A 26,899-nucleotide genomic window follows, 5' to 3' on the forward strand; every position below is an offset into this window, starting at 1 on the left:
TTTTCTTAGTAGTTTTCCTGGGGATTATAATTAACAACTTAATTTATAACAATCTACTTCAAATTAATACCACCTTAGTTTCAATAGTATTCAAAAATGTATTCCTCTATAGCTCCATACCCTGCCATGTATGTTGTTATTGCCAAAAATGACATCTTTGTACATTGTGTTCTCATCCACATAGATTTATAATTATTGTAGTTGTGTTTTAAGTCACATGGAAAAAATGAAGGATTACATTCTAAAAATACATCAATACTGACTTTTGTATTTACCTAGGTACTTACCTTTACCCATTTTTTAAAGTTCTTCATGTGAATTTGAGTTTCTTTCTACGGCTTGTTGAGGCTTCTTATAGTAGAAATTGGTGTTTGTTAGTTTAGTGACTTTTCTGAACTAATTTTGCAAAGTCTATTTTTTTGTTGTGTGGCTATAACTGAAGTCTCTGTTCCATTATTTTAGTGGTCACTGGTCATTTCACAGACATTTCCTTAAATGCCTGGAATAACAACAAAGATCTCCCAAATGATCTCTGTATCTATGTTTGACATACCCTCAACTCTCAGCCAGGCAACTTACAACTCTGCCTTAGCATTTATTTCCTGCTTTCACAGAGCCTGAAGATCATCTAGAGGTGAGAGATCTTAGGGTTTTCTCAGGTATTTTCTGGGCATTAACCCAGCTCTGAGAATGCATGAGGACTTCTATTCCCAGGAATCTGTAGAAGTTTTTTAGTCATTCCCTAAATCATCCCATTCCTCAGCCTTTCCTCCTACCTAAGCTTTTGGGTTTGTTTGCTGTTTGCTCCAAATGTCATCCCTTGTCTCAGATGGCAGCAGTTGATACAATTGTCTTTATATATTTTCAACAAATGCCCCCTAGGTAGCCATCTCTGGGAGAGTTCTTAATTAGGCAAAATAAAGACAAGCCCTTTGAGCTAAGCCTTTCAGGAGTCACCAGCCAGGTCAAAACAAACAACCACGATTTTTTCAGTGGATGGTCTGTTCTGTTCCAATACTAGAACTTATACCAGGAATTCAGGCTGTTGTCTTCCATGCTGTTACAGAGCTAGGGAGTACGGAATGGCTAGGGTAAGTTAAAATAGAAGTTCTTTTCCTGAGATTCAGCTGTTTATTTCTTGATAAAGTGTTCACTAGTTGATGTAAACTTTGTTTCCAGAGTTCTGATAAAGCTTATTCTGACAATTTTGCCAGTTCATTAGCTGCTTTTATGAAGAGACAGACCCTTGGAGTTCCCTACTCATTTTTCACTGACATCTTCAGTCTTTTTTTTTTAAAGCATATATTTTTATATAAAAACAGTTGTTTGGTAGATAAAATTTTGCATTCAGGGTTTTTTCCTACTTAATGTTATACCATAGAATTTTCTATTTAGCCACATTATTGTTCATAAATATCCATTTCAGTAGTTCACTCAGCAAATATTTATCGGACATCATTTGCCTGTTGGTTACTCTTCCAAGGGACTGGTTTTATAACTGTGAGTAAAATCAGGCCCTGCCCTTTTCGAGCTTACATTCTAGAATGGAAACAAATAAAAGACATACACATATTCATTTATTATTACTGCTATAAAATATTCCATAATAAGAACACAGCTGTGTCAAGATGAAAAATGGTCCCCAAAAGATATCAGGTCCTAATCCTCAAAAACTGTAAATGTTACCTTATCTGAAAACAGGGTCTTTGCAAATGCGTGATTAGGTCAAGGATCTTGCGATGTGGAGATTTTTCTGGATTATCAGGGTGGGCCATAAATGCAATCATGTGGGTCTTTATAAGAGGGAAGAAGAGGGGGATTTGACATGGACAGAACAGAAAAAGGCAATGTGACGATGGAGCTGGAAACTGGTGTGAGGCCAAGGAATGCCAGCAGTCACCACGAAGCTGGAAGAAGCAAGAACGGGCAAGAGACGCCAGCACAACAGAAGCCTGCCAACATCTGATTTGGGTCCAGTGATTTTGGATTTTTGGCCTCCACAATGGTGAGAAGTAAATTTCTGTTGCTGAAAGCCACTTAGTTTGTGGCAATTTGTTGCAGTTACCAAAGAAAATTAATACAGATTTTGGAACTGAGAGTGGGATGATCCTATACAAATACCTAAAAGTATAGAGATGGCTTTGGAATTGGATAATAGATAGAGGCTAAAAGAATTTTGGAATTTGAAAAGCATGATAGAAAAAGCCTGGACTGCCCTGAACAGACTGCTGGTAGAAATATGGGTGTTTAAGGCTCTGCCAGTGAAGACTCAGAAGAAAATGGGGAAACCATTCAGAAACCATTCCTGAAAACTGGAGAGGAGATCTCTGTTATATAATGACAGACAGTCTAGCCAAATTGTGTCCTTCAGTGTGTGTAAAGAAGCACGTGTAAGTGATGAACTAGTATATTCCTATATACTAACGATGAACTAGCAGAAAGAGAAATCAGGAAAATAATTCCATATACAATTGCATCAAAAAGAATAAAATACCTGGGAATAAACCTAATCAAAGAGGTGAAAGACCTATACCCCGAAAACTACAAGACACTATTGAGGGAAATTAAAGAAGACACCAATAAATGGAAATACATCCCGTGCTCATGGATAGGAAGAATTAATATTGTCAAAATGGCCATCCTGCCCAAAGCAATTCACAGATTCAATGCAATTCCTATCAAAATACCAATAGCATTCTTCAATTAACTAGAACAAATAGTTCTAAAATTCATATGGAACCACAAAAGACCCCAAATAGCCAAAGCAATCCTCAGAAGGAAGAATAAAGATGGGATTACACTCCCCAACTTCAAGCTGTACTACAAAGCTACAGTAATCAAAACAATTTGGTACTGGCACAAGAACAGACCCATAGATCAATGGAACAGAATAGAGAGCTCTGATATAAACCCAAACATATATGGCCAATTAATATACAATAAAGGAGCCATGGATATACAATGGCGAAATGACAGCCTTTTCTATTTGTGTTGGGAAACTGGACAGCTACATGTAAGAGAATGAAACTGGATTATTGTCTAACTCCATACACAAAAGTAAACTCAAAATGGATCAAAGATCTGAGTGTCATAAAACCATAAAACTCTTGGAGGAAAACATAGGCAAAAATCTCTTGAATATAAACATGAGCAACTTTTTCCTAAACACATCTCCTCAGGCAAGGGAAACAAAAGCAAAAATGGACTAAGTGGAACCACATCAAACTAAAAAGCTTCTGTACAGCAAAGGACACCAGCAGCAGAACAAAAATGCTTCCTACCATATGGGAGAATGTATTTGTAAATGACATATCCAATAAGGGGTTAACATCCAAAATACATAAAGAATTCATATGCCTCAACACCCAAAAAGCTAATAACCCAATAAAAAGATGGGTGGAGGATCTGAACAGACACTTCTCCAAAGAAGAAATTCAGATGGCCAACAGGCACATGAAAATGTGCTCCACATCACAAATTACCAGGGGAAATGCAAATTAAAACCACAATGAGATATCACCTCACACCAGTTAGGATGGCCAACATCCAAAAGACAACAACAAATGTTGGCAAGGCTGTGGAGAAAGGGGAACCCTCCTACACTGTTGGTGGGAATGTAAATTAGTTCAACCATTTGTGGAAAGCAATGTGGAGGTTCCCAAAAACTAAAAATAGAAATACCATTTGACCCAGCAATTCCACTCCTAGGAATTTACCCAAAGAAAACAAGACCCCAGATTCAAAGAGACATATGCACCCCTATGCTTATCACAGCACTATTTACAATAGCCAAGACATGGAAGCAACCTAAGTGTCCATCAGTAGGATGAATGGATAAAGGAGGTGGTACATATACACAATGGAATACTACTCAGCCATAAGAAGAAAACAAATCCTACCATTTGCAACAACATGGATGGAGCGAGAGGACATTATGCTCAGTGAAATATGCCTGGTAGAGAAGGCAAGTACCAAATGATTTCACTCATTTGTGGACTATAACAATGAAACAAAACAGGAAGCACAATAGCAGCCGACTCACAGACTCCAAGAAGGGATTAGCTGTTACCTAAGGGGAGGGCATGGGGAGGATGGGTAGGGAGGGAGGGAGAAGGGGATTGAGCGGCATTATGATTAGCACAGATAATGTAGGGGGGTCATGGGGAAGGCAGTACAGCCCAGAGAAGACTAGTGACTCTATAACATCTTACTACGCTGATGGACAGTGACTGCAGTAGGGTGTGGGGGGGACTTGATAATATGGGTGAATGTAGTAACCACAATGTTGCTGTGAAACCTTCATAAGATTGTATGTCAATGATACCTTAATAAAAAAATAAGAATGGGAGTTTAAAAATGGACAGAAACTCTAAGCATGGCAACTTTGAGCTTCGCAGCATGGTGGTCTGACTGGGCATTTCATGGGTAGCACTAGTCTTGAGTTCTGTCTTTGTAAGCTGGCAGGAGTCCCCAGGAAGGGCTCTTCCAACGCGTTGCCTGGAGGTTAAAGATCTGGCTGCAGCCATTCTGGCTGTCAAGTGAGGGAAGAGGAGAACCTCAGTTTACAACTTGATGTAACCACTTAATCCCCTCAGTCAGCTACAGGCTCAAAAGACTTTTTTTTTTAATTTTTAATTTTGATATCATTAGTTTACAATTACATGAGCAACATTATGGTTACTAGACTCCACCCATCATCACAGCTCAAAGACTTTTTGTTTTACTATCTCAAGAGAATAAATTTCTAATCTCATGCTAGTGTTGAGGAGGAAGAAATTTCCCGTCACTCTCTAGGTTCTTGTAACTGGTCTAAGAATCACATTGACATGAGACAGATTCACAGAAGAAAAAAAAATTAAAGTTTAATTATGTACATATAGGGAAGCCATAGACATGGGTTCCAAAGACAGTCAGGGAGAATGAGGTCTGTATGTCATCCTGCACCAAGGAGATGGGAGCAGGGTCTGAGACTTCAGAGGAGAAGGGAAGCAATTCGCAAGAATATGAAAAGAGCAAGGGTTCGGTAAACAAAATGCTTGATGGCCACACAGAAACAAGGGCGCCTTGTCATTTTGGCAGCTTGGTCACACCCCTCCCTGCCTACCCCGCCGCCTTTACCGTATGATACAGCTGTCTAGGGTGACAGCTCTTTTCCTGGAGCGGTTCCTCCATCTGAATTCCTTTTATGCAGTGGGTGCGTGGGAGGTCAGAGTGTTTGAGTCTTTGGTTCTTGAAGGTTTTCAGCTCAAAATAATCTGCATGTCACAACGGCACATCTTGGGGCGTCCTGCTCTTGTTCCTCACACTAGACTCAGAAAGGGGAAGTTGCTCAGTGACATGAAGTAGGGAAGGGGGTATAGGGATCTAATTACTTCTCAGTCAGCTTTGATTGAAAGCTCCATGTTTTAGCCTTTACCACCAATGAAGAAGTCTCTGTTGCTTCCAGCTCCTGGTGTGTTGCTTTCTTGATCTATTCATGATTGGGAGAAATTTCTTTTACTTTATGCTGTAAAGACAGATTTGTCCAGCTTCCCTCTGGAATGCTAATGATTTTTGCTTTGAGTATTTTCAAGCTATTTTGTTAGAAACATATCAATTTAGCATTATTATATCTTTCTGGTGAATTTGACTTTTATTTTGTTTGGCATTGTCATCATGTTTTTATTACTTTATAGTAATCATTTCTACCACTAATAATGCTTTTTGTCTTAAAGCTCAGTTATTAATATAGGCAGACCATTTGCCTTCTGTATTTTCTTGATATAATTTTTTCAATCTAAACCTTTCATATTCTTAGGTGTATCAAGTGTGTTTTTTAAAAACCATTCTTGAATGTACAGTTTATCAGAATTAAGTACATTCACATTGTTGGGCAACCATCCCCATCATCCAGAACTTCCTTTGTCTTCCAAAACTGAGACTCTGTATCTAATAAATATTGCCTCCCCTTCATGCTTTATTTTCTTTCCTTGGATTTTATAGGCCTTATAAGTCTAATCTCTCTCTTTTTTATTTTCACTGAAGTAGCACTGATATGCAATCTTATATTGGTTTCAAATGAACAGCATAGGGGTTCAACAGTTACCCATATTATTAAATCCTCATGCCCTCTAGTGTGGTCGCTGTCTACCAACATAGAAAGATGTTACAGAATCACTGACTATATTCTCCATCCTGTACTTCCGTCTCTGTGACCAACTTATATTGTGATTGTGAATTATTGTGCCTCTTTATCCCCCTCACCCTTCTCACCCACCCATCCCAACCCCTTTCCTATGGTAGCTGCTAGTCACTTCTCCATGTCTATGAGTCTACCGCTGTTTTGTTCATTCTGTTTTGCTTTGTTTTGATATTCCACAAATAAGTGAAATCATATAGTTTTGTCTTTTTCCACCTAGCTTATTTCACTGAGCATACCTTCTAGCTCCATCCATGTTGTTGCAAATGGCAGGCTTTCTTTTCTTTTTGTGGCTGAATAATATTCCATTGTGTATATGTACTACTTCTTTACCTATTCACCTATTAATAGACACTTAGGTTGCTTCCATATCTTGGCTATTGTAAATAATGTGATGATAAACATAGGGGTGCATATATCTCTTTGAACCAGGGATTTTGTTTTCTTGGGGTAAATTCCTAGGAGTGGAATTCCTGGGTCAAATGGTATTTCTATTTTAATTTTTTTGAGGAACCTCCATACTGCTTTCCACAGCGGTTGCACCAATTTACATTGCCACCAACAGTGTAGGAGGGTTCCCATTTCTCCACAGCCTCACCAACATTTGTTATTTCTTATCTATTGGATAGTGGCCATTCTAACTGGTGTGAAGTGGTATCTTATTTGCATTTCCCTGGTGATTAGCTACGTGGAGCATCTTTTCATGTGTCTGTTGGCTATTTGTATTTTTTCTCTGGAGAAGTGTCTGTTAGGTCCTCTGCCCATTTTTTAATTGGGTTACTTGTTTTTGGCGGCATTGAGGTGTATGAGTTCTTTATATATTTTGGATGTTAACTCCTTATCAGATGAGTCATTTATAAATATGTTCTCCCATACTGCAGGATACTTTTTGTTCTGATGATGGTGTCCTTTGCTGTTTTAATTTGCTGTAGTCCCACTTGTTCATTTTTGATATTGTTTCCCTTGCCTGAGGAGATGTGTCCAGGAAAAAATTGCTCATACTTATGTTCAAGAGATTTTTGCTTATGTTTTCTTCTAAGAGTTTTATGGTTTTCATGACACATTCAGGTCTTACATTCAGATCCATTTCAAGTTTTCTTTTGTGTATGAATCTAGACAATAATCCATTTTCATTCTCTTACATGTAGCTGTCTAGTTTTCCCAACACCACTTATTGAAGAGGCTGTCCTTTCCCCATTGTATATTTGTGGCTCCTTTTTTGTATATTAATTGACCATATATGCATGGATTTATATCTGGGCTCTCTATTCTGTTCCTTTGATCTATGGGTCTGTTCTTGTGCCAGTATCATACAGTGCTGATTGCTATAGTTTTGTAGTAGAGCTTGAAGTCAGGGAGCATAATCCCCCAGCCTTATTCTTCCTTCTCAGGATTGCTTTGGCTTTTCGGGGTCTTTTGTGGTTCCACATGAATTTTAAAATTATTTGTTCTAGTTCATTGAAAAATGCTGTTGATATTTTCAAAGAGATTGCTTGAATCTATAAATTGCTTTGGGCAGGATGGCCATTTTGACAAATATTAATTCTTCCTATCTGTGAGCACAGGATGTATTTCCATTTACTGGTGACTTCTTCAATTTCTCTTATGAGTGTCTTGTAGTTTTCAGGGTATAGGTCTTTCACCTCCTTGATTAGGTTTATTCCTAAGTATGTTTTTTTTGATGCAATTATAAATGGAGTTGTTTTCCTGATTTCTCTTTCTGCTAGTTTGTTGTTACTATATAGGAATGCCACCACCACGGAGCACTTCAGCCTTCCTTGAGGGCCCTGGTTTAATGTAATTGTCCAAGATTCAGCTGTTCCACCTTCTCCTGGCCATGCTCCCAACTTCATTCTAACTTTCCTCTGTGGGTCAGGAAGTATTTTTTTGAGATCTTGGTAGATAACAGGGCCTCAAAGAATCATGGCCTCTCTTTGTAGGATATTCTTTTTCTGTAGCAGGAAAGTTCCTCACTGCTCCAGGTCCACCATATCAGTAGAAGCAGGAATCTTCCAATCCATTTCACACACAACCCTAGGAGCCATCTCTTTGACATGCAGGTCTGATCACATCACATTCCTGCTTAAACCTTCAGTGACCATATGGTCCCTGACTCCCTTGCCAGACTCATTCCCACTCCCAAACTCTTCCCTTGGGAATGTTTCTCAGGCTGCAAGTCTAGGTTAGGAGTTCCTTGATGCACTTCCTATCCTTGTGCCTATCGCACAGTGCTGTAATTGGTATCTGAACCCCCCTACACACACTTCCCCCAATCTGTATACTTCATGAGTATAGAAACTTTCTCTTACCCATTAATAACTCCTGAGCACTTGACATGGGTGCTCATTAAATATTTGTTGAATGAATGAATGAATGAATGAATACCCTTACTGGGTTCCCAGTGTTTTTCTCATTGATTTTTGTGAATTATTTTTATATCAAAGACATTAACACTTAGCCATTTGCTGGGAATATCTTCCCCAGACAACTTGCCTTTTAGTTGTTGTTGTTGTTGTTATTATTATTATGATGATTATTTTGGTGGAGGCAGGAAGATGATTTAAAAATTTTAATATAAACAGATCTATTGATTTATCCCTTTTGAAATCTCTTCAAATGCTTCCAAGTTTAGAAAGTCTTTCCCTTTCCAGATATTTGATAAGTATTCACTTCTATCATCTATGTACATGGCTGTCGATTTAATCTTCCCAAAGCAGGGCTCTAATCACGTCAATCTCCCACTCAAAAATGTTTAACTTTCTCCTTGGAGCCTTTAGAATAAAATCCAAATTCTTTAACATGGCCTCCAAGGCTTTTCATGATGCTTCCCGAGTGTGCCTGTCCAGGCTTTTCTTTCCCATCCCTCAAATCAGCTTTTACTTTGGCTAGTGGGGGCGGGCTTGCTTCTCTGTGTGTGCCCTGCTCTGTCCCACCTCCAAGCCTTGTTCCTGGTAGTCCTTCTGCATAGAATTCCCATCCTCCATTGCTATATATTTAAGTTCTGCTTATTTGAAATTCCTCCTTTCTCAAAAAAGCCCCACCATGCACTCCCCTCCCCCCACCCACTCGAGAGAATGAATGCTGGAGGCTAAGAACATGATCTTCTGGAGTCAAGCTAGCCTGGATCAAAATCCTAATTCTCTGTTCAATGTTGCCAAATCCTTTCACCCTTTCCGTGTCTCTGGCTCTCTCATCTTTAAAATGGGAACAGAAAGCAATGAAGGAGCTTGCAAGGGTGAAGTGTCTGTCACATGTAAAGACTGGTGCATGGTCCCTGCCCCATTTTGGAATGGAGTCAACAGGTGCCTGGGGGTCACGCCCTCCCGCTCCTGTCTATCTGCCCTTGGAGGTTTGGCTGGTTTTCAAATTTCATTAGGTGTCTGAGCTTTCCTGCTGGGAGCTGTGAGTGGGTAAACAGGTTCCAACTGAAGGAATCCAGCGCAGGCTCCCAGGCACGGTGGTGGGTCTCCCCTACCCACCTAGGCCCAGAGAATCTCCTCCCTCTTTCCCTCCTGTGAGCTCCAGTGTTTCATAGGTCTCCAAAAGGGTTCACTGCCGCCAGCCTCTACCCTCACTGTCAGCACCCATAGTCTGGTGATGAGTCAGGCAGAGCAAGGATAATCTTCCCCATCTGAAGGTGGGTAAACTGAGGCTCAAACTATTTTCCATATAGTTGAGCCTAGAAAGTGTGTGTCTTCTCAGCCTTACTCAAGGGACCCCGGTGGGGGCTGCTGGCAGCTGTGATGAAGAACCTGGGGGAGCTCTGGCCCCAGAGTAGGAGATGGCACAGGAATCCTGGCTTTTGAGGCCTCCAGTCCTTATCTGCAAGTGGGTTAATGCCAGATTCTGAAACTGGGAGCTCAGTGTCTGTGTATTCTCCTTGTGAACCCCGAGCATCACACTTGAGTAATCATCTTGCCTGTGTCTTTTGGGGACGAGCAGGGATGACAGCTGGCTGGGGAGTGTGTGCCTCTCGAGCTGGAGGTGATGGTGGGGACAGCCTGGCCAGTGAGAAGGGCAAGCTTAAGGTGGGGAGCCCTGGGATCCAGCCCAGCTCTATGCCCAGCGTGTGTGTCACCTAGGGCCAGCGCCTGCCCCTCTGGACCCCAACTGCACTTTGTAAAATATGGGTGGTGGTAGAGGGGATGATCTCTTGTAAGATCTTAGCTTCTCAAAGTGTTGTCCTGGGCCAAGCCCAGACTGTCCCCAGGGCCTGACTTCAGTGGTTGGCCCCACCAAATCTCTGACACCATCGGCTATCTCCGACCCACCCCCTCTCCTTCTCCTAGGGGCTCAGGCCTGACTCTAACTCCCCATCCTGCTGGAGCTCCACAGCCATCGGTCTTGGTCAGGCCCGGGTTGGGTGGGGGTGCCTCCAGACCCACATTTGACCCCTTCAGCCTATGTCCCTCTCCCTGGAGCCAGCATCCTCTCCTCCCTCCCTCTTGAAATCTGAGCTCAGAGATCCTAGGAGGACTCTAGCTGCAAAACATTCCATCCGGTTGTCCAAACAATCTACACAGCTGGTGGAGGCAGGCGAGCCTGAGCCAGACTTTTAAGAGCCCTCAGGCTGTTGTTTTCATGGAAATGCCAGCGTTGTTGTCACTGGACACCCAGCCCTGGATGCCCTGAGGGTAATCAAAAGGCTGAGAGGATAAAGGGTAGCCCCAGCACACCCATTACTGGGCTTGCCCAAGGCCTCCTTCCCCTGTGCCCGGCCCTGCTGGGGCCCATCTAGGACTGCCTGGCCTGGTGTATGCCATCGGACTCATGCCTGCCAGCCCTGCCGGACTGTGGGCGGCCTTGTGAGCCTCCCCTCGTGACCGGGCCCAGTGCTTGGAGGCAGAGGGAAAGGGCGGGCAGGAATGACGCTGAGATAGCAAGCCCTGGAAGTGCCTTTAGGAAGCAGCTTTCCCTTAGGGCCAGCAGTCCCAGACCTGGCTGCCTTAGGCTCTGACTCACCCATGACCCTGGACCAGTCTCCAAGCCTCAGTTTCCTCATCTGCAGCAGGAGGGGATCGGACCTCTTCTGACTCTGAATTTCTAAGTGACAGAGAAGGCCTTCGCAGCTCCCTATGCAGTCCCACCTGTGCCTAAATGTCACGAAAGTTGTTTTTCTATACAGTCCCCAGAGCAACTCTGACTTGGTTTACGCCCTGCAAGGTTGGCTGGGGCTTGACAGGAAGGGATCATCTCCCATATGCACTGTCAACAGCCAGGCTGAGTCCCTTCCCTTCTGCTGTATTGGTGTGATGGGGAGACCCCCCTCTTCTTTCCACACATCCTGTTTTCCATTAATTGTTTCCAGGTGGGCCCAGAGGTTGCCCTGCAGAGGAAGGTGGGGGCACGGGAGAACTGAGCAGGGGGATCAGTGAGGAGCAAAAACAGGAAGGGGGTGGGAGCAGGCCATGGAAAATTCACTGCCAGGAAAGAGAGGCCAGCATCTGGTTTGAATTAGGCTGAGAGAGCTAGAAGCCCAAGCCTGAGTGGGAGATGTTATCCGAAGGGCAGGGCAGGCAGCGGGTGTGACTACTGGGCAGGAACTGGCCGCGTCTCCCCAGTGGGAACTGGGAGGCAGACAGGAGAGAAGAGAGACAGCAAGGGAGATGGGAATAGGACACTCTCATTTCAAGCGTGGCAGACCCTTCACCAATGTTACCTTCTTTGACGTTTACAACTTCACAGGGGAGAACTGTTCCCATTTTATAGGTGAGGGAAATGAGTCCCAGAGAGTTTAAGATCAAGATCACATGGCCTGGAAGTGACAGAGCTAGGATTAGAATTCAGGCCAAATGAGTCAGGGTGGGACATTCACACCATTCTGGGGGGCCTGTGGCTGATTATGTGCCAGGAAGTGGGGCACCAAGGATTTGGTGATAAATGTGGGCCAGCCTCTGCCCACGGGGCCACTCAGTTCTTGTGGGACTGTCAAACAGTTCCATGGGGCACATGTCACCACACAAGGTGGCACATGTCTGAGGGCTCCAGCCCAATGCCTGCAGAGGAAGAAACAATCCACAGGGGAAGGCTTCCTGGAGGAGGGGGTGTGAGCAAGAGAAATGTATCATTGTGGGGAGGATGGACTGGCAGGTGCAGAGACAGGGGATTGTGTGAGGAAGGGTGGGGGCATAGGGCATGCTGGGCAATCGCAGCCGGCCTAGTGTGCCTTAGAGGATGAGATTCTAGTGGAGGAAACTGAGGCACAGAGACATTCCCAAAGGTTCACAGTATGGAAGCAGGGTTGAATCAGCCTTTCTGCCTCCAGAACTATGTTTCTGACACATTGAGTTGTCCTTTTTTGTTGGTGATTAGAAGTTTTAAGGGGATATTGAGGCCAGAGACCAATGGGAAGCAGGGGTCCTTGCTCAAGGCCACACAGCCAGCTAGTAACACAGTTAGGGCTAGCAGGTTCTTTCCAACTCACCCACCTGGGTGGCAAGGGGACAGGCAGCCCCATCTAGTTGCAACCTGGACCTACTGAAACCTGGAGCCTTGCGCATGTAGAGGAAGGCTCCTACCTCCCTTCTAGGCATCTAGCCTTCCTTGGCCCAGAGCCCAGGAGGGAGGCCCCTTCGTCTTCTGCTGCCCCCTGAGCCATGGGAGTTAATAATTGTGGGGTTTATGAAGATAGAGGTCTGTCTGGGAGGCACCTCCCTCACAGGCGTCTGCTCTGCGGAGATAGCAAAGGTTAATGTGAAGCCCAGCCTGGGGGTGGGGAGAAGGCCTGTGCCACCTGTTTGTCTGGCGGACTCCAGAGGGACCTTGGGTCTGGTCTCCAGGCATGGAAGCCCCTGAGGAGTGCACCAGGTGCCCGGCCCGAGGGACATGCCCTGTGTTCCTGGCAATGAGCTCGGGAACTGTTCACTATGTCCCACCTGGTCTGGGCCCTGCATTTGAGGAGAACTTGGGAGAGGAGTCTTGGGACACAGACAGGTGAGCTAGTGACCTGGGGTGAGGTGGGAGGGGGATCCTGCCACTCTGCGGGGGGTGCTAGGGGAGTGGGGAGAAGCCAGGCTCCACACAGGGGAACTGTGAGGAGTTTCATGAGCCACCGCCCAGGTTAGCACCGGGGGTGGCCCTGATTGTCTGTCCAACATGGTGGTTGTGCAGACGTAGTCTGAGGCTCAGACCCTCGTCATGGGTCACGCGGTGAGCTGAATGCAGAACTAAGTGCAGAATCAGGGTCTGGGTCATCCAGGCAGGCAGTCTCCTGATCTTCATCTGCCTCCAGCCAAGGGTCTGTGGTCAAGGGTGCCAGGCAAGGACAGGGGGCAGAGGTTTGGGGAGGGCAGTGGCTTAGGGGCAGAGGACACACTTCTTATTTCTCCCTCCCCATCTGCTCTCCAGGCACCCAATAGACTCCCCTTGTTACCCGAAGGCATGCTGCCGTAGCTTCCAGTGAGCCCTCTGGTTTCTGGGCCATCTTTTCAGAAAACTGGTGTAAGGGGTCTCAGCCCCATCCCAGCTGTGTGAATTGGGCAGATTTCTTGGCTTCTCTGAGCTCATCCTTTTCAGCTGAGGAGCAGAGCTCACGGGGCTGTGGGAGGAGTTAGTGAGGCCCGCGAGTCCCAGGTAAATGGACACCTAGATGATGGGATATTTTTGGTTAGTAATTGGGGTACCAGTGCTCCCAGGTTGGTGACCCCACACTTGCCTTTTGAGGCTTTGCTCAAGGGCCTCTGTAGCTCACCATTACTTCCTTGCTGAGGACTCTCCTCTGGCGCTGTAGTGCTGGGCTCTACCCTTATCTCCCACCCGTCGCTGTTACCATGCTTGGACCCGGTCTTATCTCTTGCTTGGGCTTGTGAAGACTTGGAGGGTAAGGGCCCTGTCCTGAGTGCCTTTGTGTCATCTTCTCCCACTTCCCCTAAATAGTGAACAGCGTAAGGGCCAGGAAGACAGCAGTTGCTCAAGACTTACTTGGTGAAGGACATAAGTCAATAAACATATGATGACATCTGCTTTGGGTCAGATGCTGGGCTGGGCTGGGTAGAGGAACACTGCACCTAGGAGGTGGTCCCAACCCTTGGGAAACCACAGCGGAGGAAATGGTTGCCCTGCTGAGTGAAGGGCATGGGAAGCCTGGGCAGGATAGTTCTGGGAAGTCAGCAGGGATGTCACAGAAGGCTGCTCAGGTTGCTCACTGCACAAAGTGCTGGCCAAGGAAGCAAGTGAGCAAGGCATAAAGTTCAGCCTGCCTGCCACTCACCAAGTCCTGTGACTTGGCATGGGCTTTGCCCACCTAGGAAAGGAGTACCATTTTGTATTTTGAACAAAGACACCATTCACTTAACAAGGTGTGTCCAGGGCAAGCAGTGGCCCTAGGAGTGGAAGTCCTTGAAACTATGTTCCCCATCTCCCATCCCCCCACCATACTGGAATCCCAGGACAGAGCCTGTCTGTGCAGTTTCCCCTTGGGTGCCCAACCCTTGTATGACCCATAGTTTGTGCTCAGAAAGGCCAAATGAATGAAATATGTGTCCCCAAATGCAGACCTGACAAACTCAAGCCTGAGCCCCCAGCTCTGTGGGACTGGAAAATGAGTGCCCCAAGTTCTGGTAGCAGCTGGATGGGAAGTATCTCCTCCCAGCCTCCCTGGCCTCCTCTAGACACAGAGGGTGACAGCATGGTCCCCAGAGGGAGGGAAGATGCCCTCACTGGATCCAACCCTAGGCTGAAGTTGGAGCTGATGAGCAGGGCTCCGGATAGGTGACAGGACTGAGGGGCAGGAAGACCAATGGTTTGGGATTCAGGTAATGGTTTAGCAGAGGACTTGGGACCAGACAGGTGTGTATGTGGGGGCTGGTTTCCCCCAGACAGATGGTGGGGAGAGGCAGGGATGGACAGGGCATGGTCAGAGCAAGAGGCGAGGCCCCCGTGGGAGAAGACTGGGGCTGGAGACTTGGGCCAAAGGTGGGTCCTCCCGGGGAATAAGCGCTCAGAGAGCAGGACTGAGAAAACTTGTCTTGGGGTCTGACCCCTTCCCGACCAGGCAGGATGTGGCAAACGGACAGGCACAGAGCAGGGAGCCCAGGGAACGGGTGAAGGCCAGGAGGCCCGGTGCGGATGTGGGAGGGGGTCTGGGGGCCTGGGTGACAAACCGCCAGGAATCAGGGAGTTGAAAATCCCGGAGCCATTGTAGTTTCTTGAGCAGTGGTGTCTCGGGCGGGTGCTGCGCTGGGCTGGGGCGGCTGGTGACCACAGAGGCGACAGCTGGGGGCATCTGGGAGCCGCGCTGGCGGCGGGGTGTTGGCGGCCCAGCTGCCCCCCCGCCCGGCCGCCGCACTGTCCCGCGCCGGCGGCCGGAGCTGGGCCCCGGGAGCGCGCGCGAGCTCGGCGCCGGCCGGCGGGGGGCGGGGCCGGCACGTGGCCTCGGCCTCCGCGCGGCACGTGACCCGCCGGGGCAGGGTCGGGGCCGCGCTCGGGGCTGCACGGACAGACTGGCTGCGTGCGGGACTGACAGCGGCCCGGGCAGCCCGGCCGGGCCGGGGCGGAGTCGGCGGCGGGCGGGGACGCGGCCCGGGGCGGCGCAGGGAGAGCGCGGCGGCGGGGCGGGCACCGGACGCGCGGGCGCCCCGAGGCGCCGGGATGTGGAGCGGGTAGGTCCACGCGCACTCGCGGCCCCGCGCGGGATCCGGCCGCGGCTCCTCCGGGGATGGGGGTTCCTGCCCTGTGTGCTCACACACCGGGGTGCCCAGAGTCCTCAGCCCTGCTCGCGGCGGAGGAGCGCCGTTGTAGCCCGAGGACGGGCGAACGGACTCGCACCAGGAGACGGAAGGACACTCCTCGGGGAGGGGCCAGGGGGTCTCCCTGCGGATGGGGAGTGTGAAGGGTGGGCGACAGACCATCCTGGCATGACAGTGCCAACTCCTCTCAGCTTATCTGAGAGCGCAAGTGAGATGGGAATGGGGGAGCAAGCCAGAGTAAGTCGGGTGCCTACCTAGAGGAGGCTGGATGACCTTTGGAAAGCAGTGCAGTTGGGAAAAGGGAGCTGGTCTCAGCCAAGGTCTCCAGCAAGTTGATGAACCTCCATCTAGGGCTCAGAGGTATGGGGTGGGACCTCCCTGCAGCCTGGCCCGGGGTGGCACAGGCTCTGGGTCCTGGGTTAGTGGCCACAGTACCCATTATTGTTCACTGGCTCTCAAGGGTGGTCCCAGTGCCTGGCTGACCAAGTGTGGAACCCTTGTCCTGGATATACAGAAAGTTGGTGGTCTTCTCTTGGAATTGGGCAAACACTGTCTCTACCCTGTGGCCTGGAAAGAGCAGGGCCTGGAGGAGATGTGGCCAGAGTGGGGGTGGGTCGCATTCTTGTAAAGAGCTGTGACAGACTGGTGGTCTCAGGACAGGGCTCTTTCCCAGCCACAGCTGGGGAGTGAGGGGAGCCCCCAGAGAGGCCCGTGGGTTGGGTCCACTTTACTCTGCGACACCCAGCAAAGCTGAGCTGAGATGCTGGGGGAGTAATGGGATTTCATCCCCAGCAGGGGGTGCTGAGAGAATGGGTCCCTGGTAGGGGTGAGTGTGGAGAGGCTTGTGAGGGAGAAAGTTGAAGCAGTGTGTTCTCTGGAAATGCACCCCAGGGAACGGAGACTGTGTTTAGGGAGAAAGTGGTTGTGTGGTACTTGGAGAGATAAGGGTAATCTGCCCGGTGGTCACTATGTTGAGGAGCAGCCTCGCCTGGATGAAGCTGTGGCCCCATTTATTAGGTGAACTGGGGAAAAACAGTCACAGAGTTGCTGTGGGGCCTTGAGAGTATGGCCACACTTTTCTGGGTCTTGAAAGGGAGAAATGAGTGGGCTGCCAGGTGGGAGTGATCCAGGCCCACCAGACAGACAACCCTGGGATCCACCAGTAGATGGATACTGTCTTTAAAGACAGAGTCAAAAAGACTCAAGGTCCTGGAGAAAGCCCCAGTCCAGCCTCCCTGCTGTATTCCCAGGACCTTCTGGATGAACCAGGCTGCCGGCTGACCCCCACATGATCCTCATGTAAGCTCACTTCTTAAATGAACATTTGGATCCCCAGGCCCGAGCCAGGTACACTGCACATAGTAGGTGGAAAGCGTAAGGTGCAGAGTGGGCACCTGGGGAATGAGAGGCAAGAGTTCTGGGGTTACCCTGAGGACTACATTTTTACGGACCCCCACTTTGGATATTGGAGGCAGGGATTGAAGGATCAGGGGCCAAGCTGCCAGCACTCAGTGGGCGTCTGGTGTCCTGGGAGCTCACCCAGACGCCAGCAGGACGTGGGAGGGACCCTGTGTAGGCCACACTTGCCCACTTAACAAGACGGAGCTACTTGTGCTCATGGCCCCGGGAGCTCATGACAGTGTGGGTAGGTGTGGACTTGGGATCCCAGACTGGGAACAATCTAAGAGTAGGAGTCAGTGACCCTGGCCGAACCAATGATGTCCTTGGGGCCTGGTTTCCTCATCTACAGGTGATGGTGACTGCTCTGTCAATGGCCAGATCCTGGTGCCAGTTCACCCCCTAGTCCCTGGACCCAGGGCTGTTCTCCTGGGAGGGTAGCAGTGGCAGGACCCTGCAGGAGCTTGGATAGACCCTCTTCCTTGGGATTCCTGGAGCATGAACCCTCAACTCTGAACCCAGAGTGGCTTCCCCCAAACTGGGCTGCTGTCTCCCCCACAGTTTCCCAAGCCCACAGTCTTGGGTGCCAAGCCTGCTCCGAGGGGATGGGGTAAGGACAGCATCATGGGTATTTCTGTAGCCAACACAGTGCTGGGCACTTGGGGTTGGATCAGCAAAGGCTAGAGATTGGATTCTGGCTTAGTTTTCTGCCACTAAATGGCCACAGGACACTGGTGCAGTCCCTGTGTCTCAGGTTTCCTTGTGTGACAGGGGGTGCTATCTTTAGAGAGTGCCGGGCTCTGCTGGACTGCCCAGGAATGAAATGAGATCACCCCAACCTCTCAGGGATGGGGAACTGTGTCTTTTCCCCAGGCAGGATGCTGGGGAGCTCCAGGGCTGCAGACTGGCTCTGTGATCTTAAGCAAGTCACTTAACTGCTCTGGGCTTTGGCTACTCTAAAGGGCCTCGATCTGTGGCCTTAGTCATAGATTACTACAGGCTCAGATGGCTTCTGGAGTCAGGTTGTCTAGGGGTTCTAAGGGCAGGCAGGTGGGCCCACTCCTGGGGAAGGGGCTGTGCAACCCTCACTGTTGCCTTCTCCTGGAATCTGTCTATGATCTAACTACCTACCTTGTCCCTTCAACTGGTGGAGGCATCTTTCCTGCTGTTCCTTCATCAGTACCTCTGTGTGTACGGCTCAGACCCTCAGTAGAGTCCTGTTTGTCCTAGACAACCAGTATTTGTTCCCAACAGGGTAAGGCAGGGAATTTGAATGAATTTGAATGTGGCAAGGGACTTGGTAATGTCGCCGCCAAGTCTGGGGGTCTGCAGATTGCGTGGATCAAGACTGGTGGGGTGCCAGGCACCAGATGGGTGCTCCCTATGGGTGTGCTGGGCATTTGAAGTCATGGGTGTCAGATTCTTACAGGACCAAACTGGCAGAATGGGAGCAGGTGTGGTGTGCCCCCAAGGCCTTTTGCTGGCTCCCTGGGGAGACGTGGGGCTGGGTTCCCTCATCAGGGCTGGGCTGGGCTGGGCTGTGTCAGGGAGAGGCTGGGCCTGGCCCACCTGCTTCTGGTGTTCGGACGTCCTGCTTACTGTCTGTGGAGGCTGTTGCTGACCCCTTTCCTATTCTGTGTGCTCCTGCTAGGTCCTCTGCCTCCCACACACCCGCTGCCCCCTTCCTGGAGTAGCTCCGGCCCACCCTCTCCCACCTCCGGGGTCCCACTCTGCTCTCCTTCCTGGCATTCTGTTCCCATGTGTGACGTATATGGCACATTATATGTCCCACTCTCCTGGAACCCTTCCCTGTAGCGCCTGGGATGGCTCCTCAGATCCCCAGGCTCCGTCCTCATCCAGGCTGGGCAGCGGCTGCTCCCCCTGCCCTGGGGACTTCCTCAGCCACCTGTAGGACATGCCGCCTCTCACATGCCTCTGCCACCCCCTTTCCCTTCCCCGAAAGACCCCCTTCCAGTTCCTCATTCCTGCCATGATACCACTGTTCTCTGTGGTCACCTTTCCCTTGATTTTTAATTATATTAATTACTGTAATACTTTTTCTGTCACCCTGTTCGGCCCCTGGTCCTGCCACGATCCCCGCCTCAACCCAGGGCCTGTCCTGCTTATGCAGCAGCCTTGGTTGGAACCTCCACTCGCCAGCCCACCACCACTCAGGCACTATTTCAAACTTCCTCAAACCCCATCTGCATCCTGTCTCACTTCTCGGAAACCACCATTCACCCCCTTTCCTCCTATCCGGATTTCTCTGGGTGACAGGTCACATGAGGTGATAGTGCCAGACTCTGGGTTCAGTTGAGCCGTCACTTCCTTGCTGTGTGTTCCAGCCAGGTTGCCCTCCCCCTCTGAACCTCAAGTGCCTCATCATTCAAACCAGGCTGGAGGGAGTGTCTCCCTGCAGTGGCCCTGTGGGCTCACAGGCGGGGACCCGTGTGGTGTATGGAGTGGTGGGGCTGGCGTGGATGCGGGGGGAGCTCAGGAATCCGCCATGCTTGTGGCTTTGGAGCTGCAGACCTGGTCCCTCTCTGAGGGCTGAGGCTGGCCTGAGAGCCAGCACAGGAAACCTTTCCTGGGACCCCCTTGGCCCCCAGGTGTGGGACCCTGGGCTTTCAGCCTCAGTGCCCGCTGGGCTGCCCATGAGTGCCTGAGTGCAGGTCTGAAGTGGGCACCTGTGCCCTGGCACTGCCCCAGGGCTGGGCCCTGAGGTGCAGTTCCTGCAGACCAGACCAGCTGCCGCTGCCCCAGAGTGTGGGCCTGTTGGTGGGCAGGCAGGCGCCATGGGCCCCGACGCTCCCTCCCATCCCCCTCCTTACCCCGGTTTAGAGCTACCTTTGCTGGCGCCTCCCTATTGTTTAATGAACCCATTGTGCCCATTACCACAGTGGGCTTTCACTCAAAGAGGTGTCCTGGGCATTGCTGGACAGAGGGGCAGAGGTGGGGGGCAGAAAGACCACCAGCAGGCTAGGCTGGGAAGGGGTCTGCAGGACCCTGGTTGGACCCTCCTGGCTCCAGGAGTGGCCTCCTGGGCCAGTGGCTTGCTGGGTGACTGGGGACCACAGAATCCAGGGGTCCTTGTTTTCATGTTGCCATTGTTTGTGGATGGGGACAAAAGTCCTGCTGGCTCCCCTAGCCAGGCCTGTGGGGTGAGGACTGTGGTCATTGCATACCCCCACCCTGTGTTTCCTGGGGAAGTGACCCAGCAGGGTCCTTCCTGTATGAACTGCCCTGGCTCTAGGCGGCAGACTAGGTTCAGGGTGGGGGATGTTGGCTGCCCCCTCCTACCTCTGACCTTGACTCTTACCAGCTCCCACCCCTGAGCAGACCTCCTTCCCAGTAGCCCCTGCAGCATATCCTGGAGCCTGGACTCTGTTTCTGCCAGGAGTGGGGATGGAGATTGAAGCAAAGGGCCATGAACCTGGACTGAGGTGGGGGCAGAGGTGTGGTGCCAAGGAGCAGCACCCCCCTACCCTGGGCATTCACACCCAGCTTTTTGGTCTAGGAGGCTGGAGTGGGTGGAAGATGGGGTTTCTGGCATGGGCTGAATCAGGGGGCAGCCCAGAATTGGGTCCCTCCTTCCTCTGAAATTTCCGAGTCACTGGACCTGGCCTCAGCCTGAAGATGTGGGGGTTGAGGGTTTGAAGCTTTGAGTTTCCCTCCCTTTGGGCAGGTCCTTCTCCTCTTCCTATTCCTGTGGCACCCCCCAAGCCCCCTCCTAGGCCGTTGGCCCTGGGTAACAACAGGGTAGCCCTGCTGTTCCCACACTCTCTGCCATTAGGATTTCGCACTGGGCTTTTCCCAAGGAAGGGGAGTGTGTCACAGGGACACCATCACAGGCCTCCTGGGGCCACTGTTTCCTCTGGCTGCAAAATAGGGCTCCATCTCCCCCCCTTCCCCCCGCACCCCCAGTGGGCTAACGTGAGAGCTTTTTGGGAAAATGACGTCTGGCCACACCCCCAGCCTGTGCCCTTGGGACCAGCAGCAGAGTTAGAATCCTTCCCTGGGGTCACAGGCCTAGACCACCTGGGTGGACGGAGTCTGGTCCTTGTGGGCGGCGCTCATGGCCTTTTTCTCCTAGGAAGGGGGTGTGGACAATGGCGGGGTTGTCTTTGCAGTGGGGAAGGCACCAGGGCTGGGTGTGTGATCCCTGGATTCTGCCCTGTGCCCTGTGCTGTCTCTGTGGGTCACCCCCCACCCTTGGCCTACAGTTCTGCTCATTCTCCCGAAGTGGGCAGCTCCTGAGGTGGGACCTCCTGCCCCTGCCAGTCCTGAGTGGCCAAGGCCATCCTCTCTCACCTGGGGAGATATGGCTGGGCCTGGGCCTCCAGACTCCCTGTGGGGTCGCCTCCCTGAGGCTGTGGCTTCAGCTGCAGGACCCAAAACCTGGGCAGGCGTGGTGGGGCGTCTGCCTAGTGTAGCCGGGGGTTACACACTCTTTACCTGGTGCCATATCCGAGACTTGTTCATCTAATTAGTGCACCTCCTGCAGGGTTTACCCCCATCCTACAGTTGGGGAAGCAGGGTCAGAGGATTTCAGTGACTTCCAGGGGCTCCTGCGTACCCCAAGTCAGAGCCTGGCACAGACCCCAGGCTTGCCCAGCCCTGGGTTCTGCTCCCAACCAGTCTCCCTAGGCCTGGCCCTCCCTCCTGGGAAGCAGTTTCTGGGCCTGAGCAGAGTCTGAGAAGCCAATTCAGCCCAGAATTAGGTCAGATTTCCCTGCTGCAGCCAAGGAGGAGCGTCAGAGTCCCTGGCCTAGCAGCCCTTGATCGCTAGACAGATTGTGCCAATTCCACCCCCTATGCCTATGTGGCCCTGGGCAAGTTCCGTCACCTCTCTGAGACTCCTGCCTTCATCTGTAGAATGGAAACAATACCAGGGGCGCTTTGAGAGCTTCAAATGAGATCACAGGGGCAGAGCGCCCTGTGTAGCATGTGGACAGTGCACTCCCCCGGGTGCAGACCCCAGCCTAGAGCTGCCCCAGCGCTGCTGCATCCCCACAAGCTTCAGGGACCCTGTTGTCAATGAGACCCCCCCCACACACAGGATTAGGGAAGATCTGTGTCTGGCGTAAACACTGTTGATAGAGCATTGGATGTGTGTTCCTGCTTTATTCATCAAAGCCTGTGTCCCTGCCTGAAGGTCCTTGAAGGCCGCACTCCAGGCTAGTTTGAAAGCAGAGAGCAGGCCAGGCTGGGCAGCTGGGCAGAGCCACATGGAGGGCTGGGACACGGGCTCATTGCTGGGTTCCCTGGGACGAAACAGGTTCAGGGACTGCTTGGTGAGCACCCCAAGGCCCAGAAGACAGGGAGAAGGGACTGTCCCCAGCCTTGCCTTCCATATTCCCCTCAGCAACCCTGAATCCCACAGCCCCTTGGCCCTGTCTTTCCTGCTTCCTGTGCGGGCTCCCCTGAGCCCCCTTCCCTCCACTTCCCCACTGTTATCAGGTGACCTGGCCCAGCCCCCACCCTCAGTTCAGTCACTGCGGCTTAGAACCTTCTGGCTCATGAGCTGCTGGTTTTGCTGAGTGAGCAAGTCCCGAGGTGCTGTCTTGGCACAAACCAGTGCTGGCGGCGGCCTCTCCTTCCGCCGTCCCTCCCCACTTCTCCCCTTTTCTCCCTTCCCCTCTCCCTCCCCACGGTCTGCAGCAAGGTGGGAGTGTGGATGGTGGGGGGGTGCGTAGGCTGTGGCCCCACCCCACACGGCCTCTAGGTCTCCAGCTTCAGGGAGAGAAGGGTCCTGAGGCCCAGAGAGGGGGTGTCTGCCTGAGGTCCCAGGGTAGACTGGTGAGAGCTGGGACTGCTCCCCACGAGGTCCACAATTAGGTGCTGTTTTCAGTCTTCCTGTCTCAGCCCTGTCCACCCTGGCTGGCCATTCCACTCTGGTCCACCCTAAATGGAACCAAATTTGCATAACGTTTGCATTAACAATGACAGCAAAGGCAGTTCTTCTCACTTAGGCATCTGCTGTGTGCCAAGGTTTATGCACATCTCTGATCCACTCAGTGTCCCTTCAGGCAGGGCCACTGGGATTGTCCCACTGCCAAAAGGGGAACACAGGCTCTCACACTGATGCATTCAGAATCATCTGTCGGACAAACACAGACTGAGCACCTGCTGTGTGCGGAGCACAGCCCTAGGCCCTGGGCTGCAGGGGGTGGTTGACAAAGGTGAATGAGCCCCATCCTTCGGTCATGCTGCCCTTGTGACAACGCTGGTGATATCCTCACCGGGCAGACCGAGGCCCAGAGTGGCAGACGCACTGCCCACGGTTAGTCCCTGGGCTCAGCTCTCCAGGTCTCAGGACCCCATCCTGTATCTGCTGTTTGCCTCGCAGCCAGCCCTGTCCAGACGAGGGCCACCCGCCACCCCTCAAAGCTGTCCCAGTCCCCTGGAAGAGCGTGGGCCCCTGCAAAAGCCACGGGGAGTCCCCAGGAGGTCGGATGGAGACCTCTGTCAGGGAGGAGGCTCAAGGAGAGGAGGGCCCTGCAGCCACCCAGCTGGACGTGTCGCGCCTACGCAGCTCTTCCATGGAGATCCGGGAGAAGGGCTCCGAGTTCCTGAAGGAGGAGCTGCTCAAAGCCCAGAAGGTGGGATCCAAGGGCGGGGCAAGAGAGCCCTGGGGACTAGGGGCCCGCCTGGGACAGCTGTGGGCTCTCACTGAATGCCCAGAGGTACCGCACACCTGTCAAGGCCACTGGCATGCCACGCCTGTGCTGGCCACGGGGGAGGTACAGACAAAGGACAAACCTGGTCTCCCCGACTTGTAAATGACTCTCAGAGCCTTAACTTCTCTGAGCTCCTATTTGGAGCTCTAATAAATTGGCAGGTGGGGTTTCAACCCCATGCTGTGAGCTGAATGGAAAATGCATCATAAACTATGGAGCAACGCAGGAAGTCAGCTCTGGGCCCAGAGGGCTATGTAATGGGTATGGAGCCTGTTGTCAGGTGGGCCTGGTCCCCCAAGTGCCAGGCTTGGGGTCCCCTGTGGCCCTGACAGCTGCTCACCCTGTGCCCCCAGGAGCTGAAGCTGAAGGATGAGGAGTGTGAGCGGCTGTCCAAGGTGCGGGAGCAGCTGGAACAGGAGCTGGAGGAGCTGACAGCCAGCCTGTTCGAGGTATGGTGGCCAGCCAGCCCTGGGGGCAGCCTGGGATGGGTCTGCTTGACGTGCCTGGCTCCTCACCACTCACACAGAACTGCCCTCTCCCCAGGAGGCCCACAAGATGGTGCGAGAAGCCAACATGAAGCAGGCGGCATCTGAGAAGCAGCTGAAGGAGGCCCGGGGCAAGGTGGGTCCTCCCAGCCTGGCAGGTGCTGACCTGTGCTTCCCCTCTCGGACCCCCGCAGGCCTGGTGCAGCCACTAAGGGTGGGCAAGCCAGGGACTGGAAGGGTGGGGCCAGGCTGTTGGAGGTGGCCGCTGACTCTGCCATTTCCACTGCACGCAGAGGCCTTCCTGGGGCCCTTCAGGGCCTCGGAAGATCCACCCGGCCGTGTGGGCCGCAGCAGGTAACCTCCTCCCTTGGAGCCTTTTTGTCCACGAGGCCTGGGCTCTTCCTGGGTTACAGCGTGACATCAGACAGGCCATGTCTCCTTTTTGAGCCTCAGTTTCCCTATGTGAAAATGGGTGCCTCAGTCCCCATCTCCAAGGCTGTTCCAAGGGTAATGGGTGGGGTTAGGTGCTAGTTGTTGCTGCGGCTGGCTGTCCTGAGCTGGTGGCCGGTGGTGGTAGCCAGGGCGACACCAACTCCAGGCTAAGGTTGCTGGCTGTCTCGTCCTGGGCAGATCGACATGCTGCAGGCAGAGGTGACAGCCTTGAAGACACTGGTCATCACGTCCACACCTGCTTCTCCCAATCGTGAGCTTCACCCACAGCTACTGAGTCCCACCAAGACCGGGCCCCGCAAGGGCCACTTGCGTCATAAGAGCACGAGCAGCGCCCTCTGCCCTGCCATGTGCCCTGCTGCAGGACACACCCTCACCCTGGACATGGAGGGCAAAGAGGTGAGGGGTGGTGGGTGGCAGTGGACACAGGGAAGGATGCAGTGATCACCATCCGCCGGTGGGGCCCAGTGAGGACCAGGCCTGACCTCTGTGTGATCTGCAGCCTGTGCTCCCCTCTCTGGGCCTCTGTGTCCTCTGTCTGAGCTGGCTGGACAGGCTCCTCATGATATGAGGGGCATGGCCCTCAGCCTCCGTGCTGTGCAGTCTGGGGGGTGCCTGATAACCACTCCCCACCCTTCCAAGCAATAGGTGTTATTTTCTGCTCCTGGAGTTGTTCTTAGGACTGAGGGCCGGCCCTTGGGGGTCTGCAGAGACACACACTTCCTCAGCCTAGAGGCTGCCTTAGCCCTGTGTGCCTGTAGCCCTGAGGCCTAGCGCCACCTTGTGACATTCCTGGACTTGAGGGTCCTCAGAGCCCTCAAGCTGTGGTGCCGAGACAGTTGTGGCCTTTGAGGGGCTGTCTCCCTTGCCCTCAGCTGGGTGAGGTCGTTGGGCCAGGCTGGACACTGGACCGTGAGATGTCCTTGGTCGTGGGTCTTTGGGCAAGTGAAGCCACCTGTCAGCGCCTCAGTTTCCTCACATGAGTGGGGCCTTCAGAATGTCAGGGGCTCAGCTCAGGGCCTACCCAGCGAGGGCGGTAGTGAGAGTCCGCTTCCTGGGGTCTGCGATGCGAGGCAGGCCCCAGCTCTGTGCCAGTCTGTGTCTCCAGAGCTTCCAGGCCTCTCAGCCCCCTCTGAGCTCTAAGCTTCCGACCGGACACTAACATCTCCTTCCTGTTGTCTGTCTGTGCGCCGTCTGCCTGCCCCACCGGCCGCCCGCCCAGCCCGGGCTGGCCCCGCTCCTCTCCCTGCTCCTCTGCGTGGTCCCCAGCAAGGCGGTTCACCTCACCTATGAGCCGGCCTGGCAGCTCCCGCCTGGGGAACCCCCTGAGACCCCCACCTCCGCTACCTCTCTCTCCTTTTCCCGACAGGTAATGGCTCCAGAGAGAGGCTTCCCCCTCTGCCCAGTCCCAGCCTCATTCACTCTGCATGTGCCCCCAGGTGGCAGCGAGTTGCCCTTCAGAATATGTTCCTTCCTGTGCCCATGTGTGTGTGGGGGGGGACGCTTGGGGACCTGCATGTACCTGTGGGGACCTGCAGAGTAACTCTTCAGCTTCTCCTCCTCAGTTGGCAGTGGAGGCCTTCAAGACAAGGCCCCAGACCCAAGTCTGTAATCATGCAGTGCGAGGAAACCGAAAGCTCACCTGGGAGGGAAGCTCTGAGTTCTAAATTCTTGTGCAAAGGGGAGAAGGGAGTTCTTCCTCGGGCCCAACTTCCCAGCGTGGCCCCAAGGACAGACCTGCTGGCACGCTGGGGCCTGCCCTACACCCCCCTGGTTCTCTACCTCCCCCCACACTGCCTGGCTCACCTCCTGCAGGTGGACACAACCCTGTTTGCAGAGTTCCAAGCCTGGAGGGAGTCGCCCACCCTGGACAAGACCTCCCCTTTCCTGGAAAGGGTGTACCGGGAGGACGTGGGTCCCTGCCTGGACTTCACCACGCAGGAGGTGAGGCAGGGCAGAGGGCGGCCAGTTAGGAGGCCCAGCCCCCGAGCCAGCCGCCAGCCCCTCACCAACCCTGCCCAC

General features: G+C 52.0%; 1 protein-coding gene across 7 annotated transcripts in view; it reads left to right on the plus strand.

The window, feature by feature from the left end:
* The window catches only part of RAB3IL1 (RAB3A interacting protein like 1), a 35,674-nt gene that overhangs the window by 3,556 nt on the left and 5,219 nt on the right, over positions 1 to 26,899 (plus strand). For 2 of the 7 annotated variants that reach the window (XM_073217660.1, XM_073217659.1), the window contains 6 exons: positions 23,612 to 23,864; positions 24,296 to 24,391; positions 24,486 to 24,563; positions 25,058 to 25,276; positions 26,100 to 26,246; positions 26,693 to 26,821. In XM_073217660.1, coding sequence (XP_073073761.1) covers positions 23,718 to 23,864; positions 24,296 to 24,391; positions 24,486 to 24,563; positions 25,058 to 25,276; positions 26,100 to 26,246; positions 26,693 to 26,821 — 816 coding nt within the window. In that variant the 5' untranslated portion in view covers positions 23,612 to 23,717. Of the gene's footprint in view, positions 1 to 15,599; positions 15,778 to 16,001; positions 16,225 to 17,137; positions 17,164 to 23,611; positions 23,865 to 24,295; positions 24,392 to 24,485; positions 24,564 to 25,057; positions 25,277 to 26,099; positions 26,247 to 26,692; positions 26,822 to 26,899 lie in introns of those variants that run through there. The other 5 variants (XM_036995619.2, XM_017677327.3, XM_036995620.2 and 2 more) reach the window with 5 other exon arrangements.

The sequence above is a fragment of the Manis javanica genome, chromosome 11 (assembly GCF_040802235.1).
Source record: "Manis javanica isolate MJ-LG chromosome 11, MJ_LKY, whole genome shotgun sequence".
Classification (NCBI taxonomy): Eukaryota; Metazoa; Chordata; class Mammalia; order Pholidota; family Manidae; genus Manis; species Manis javanica.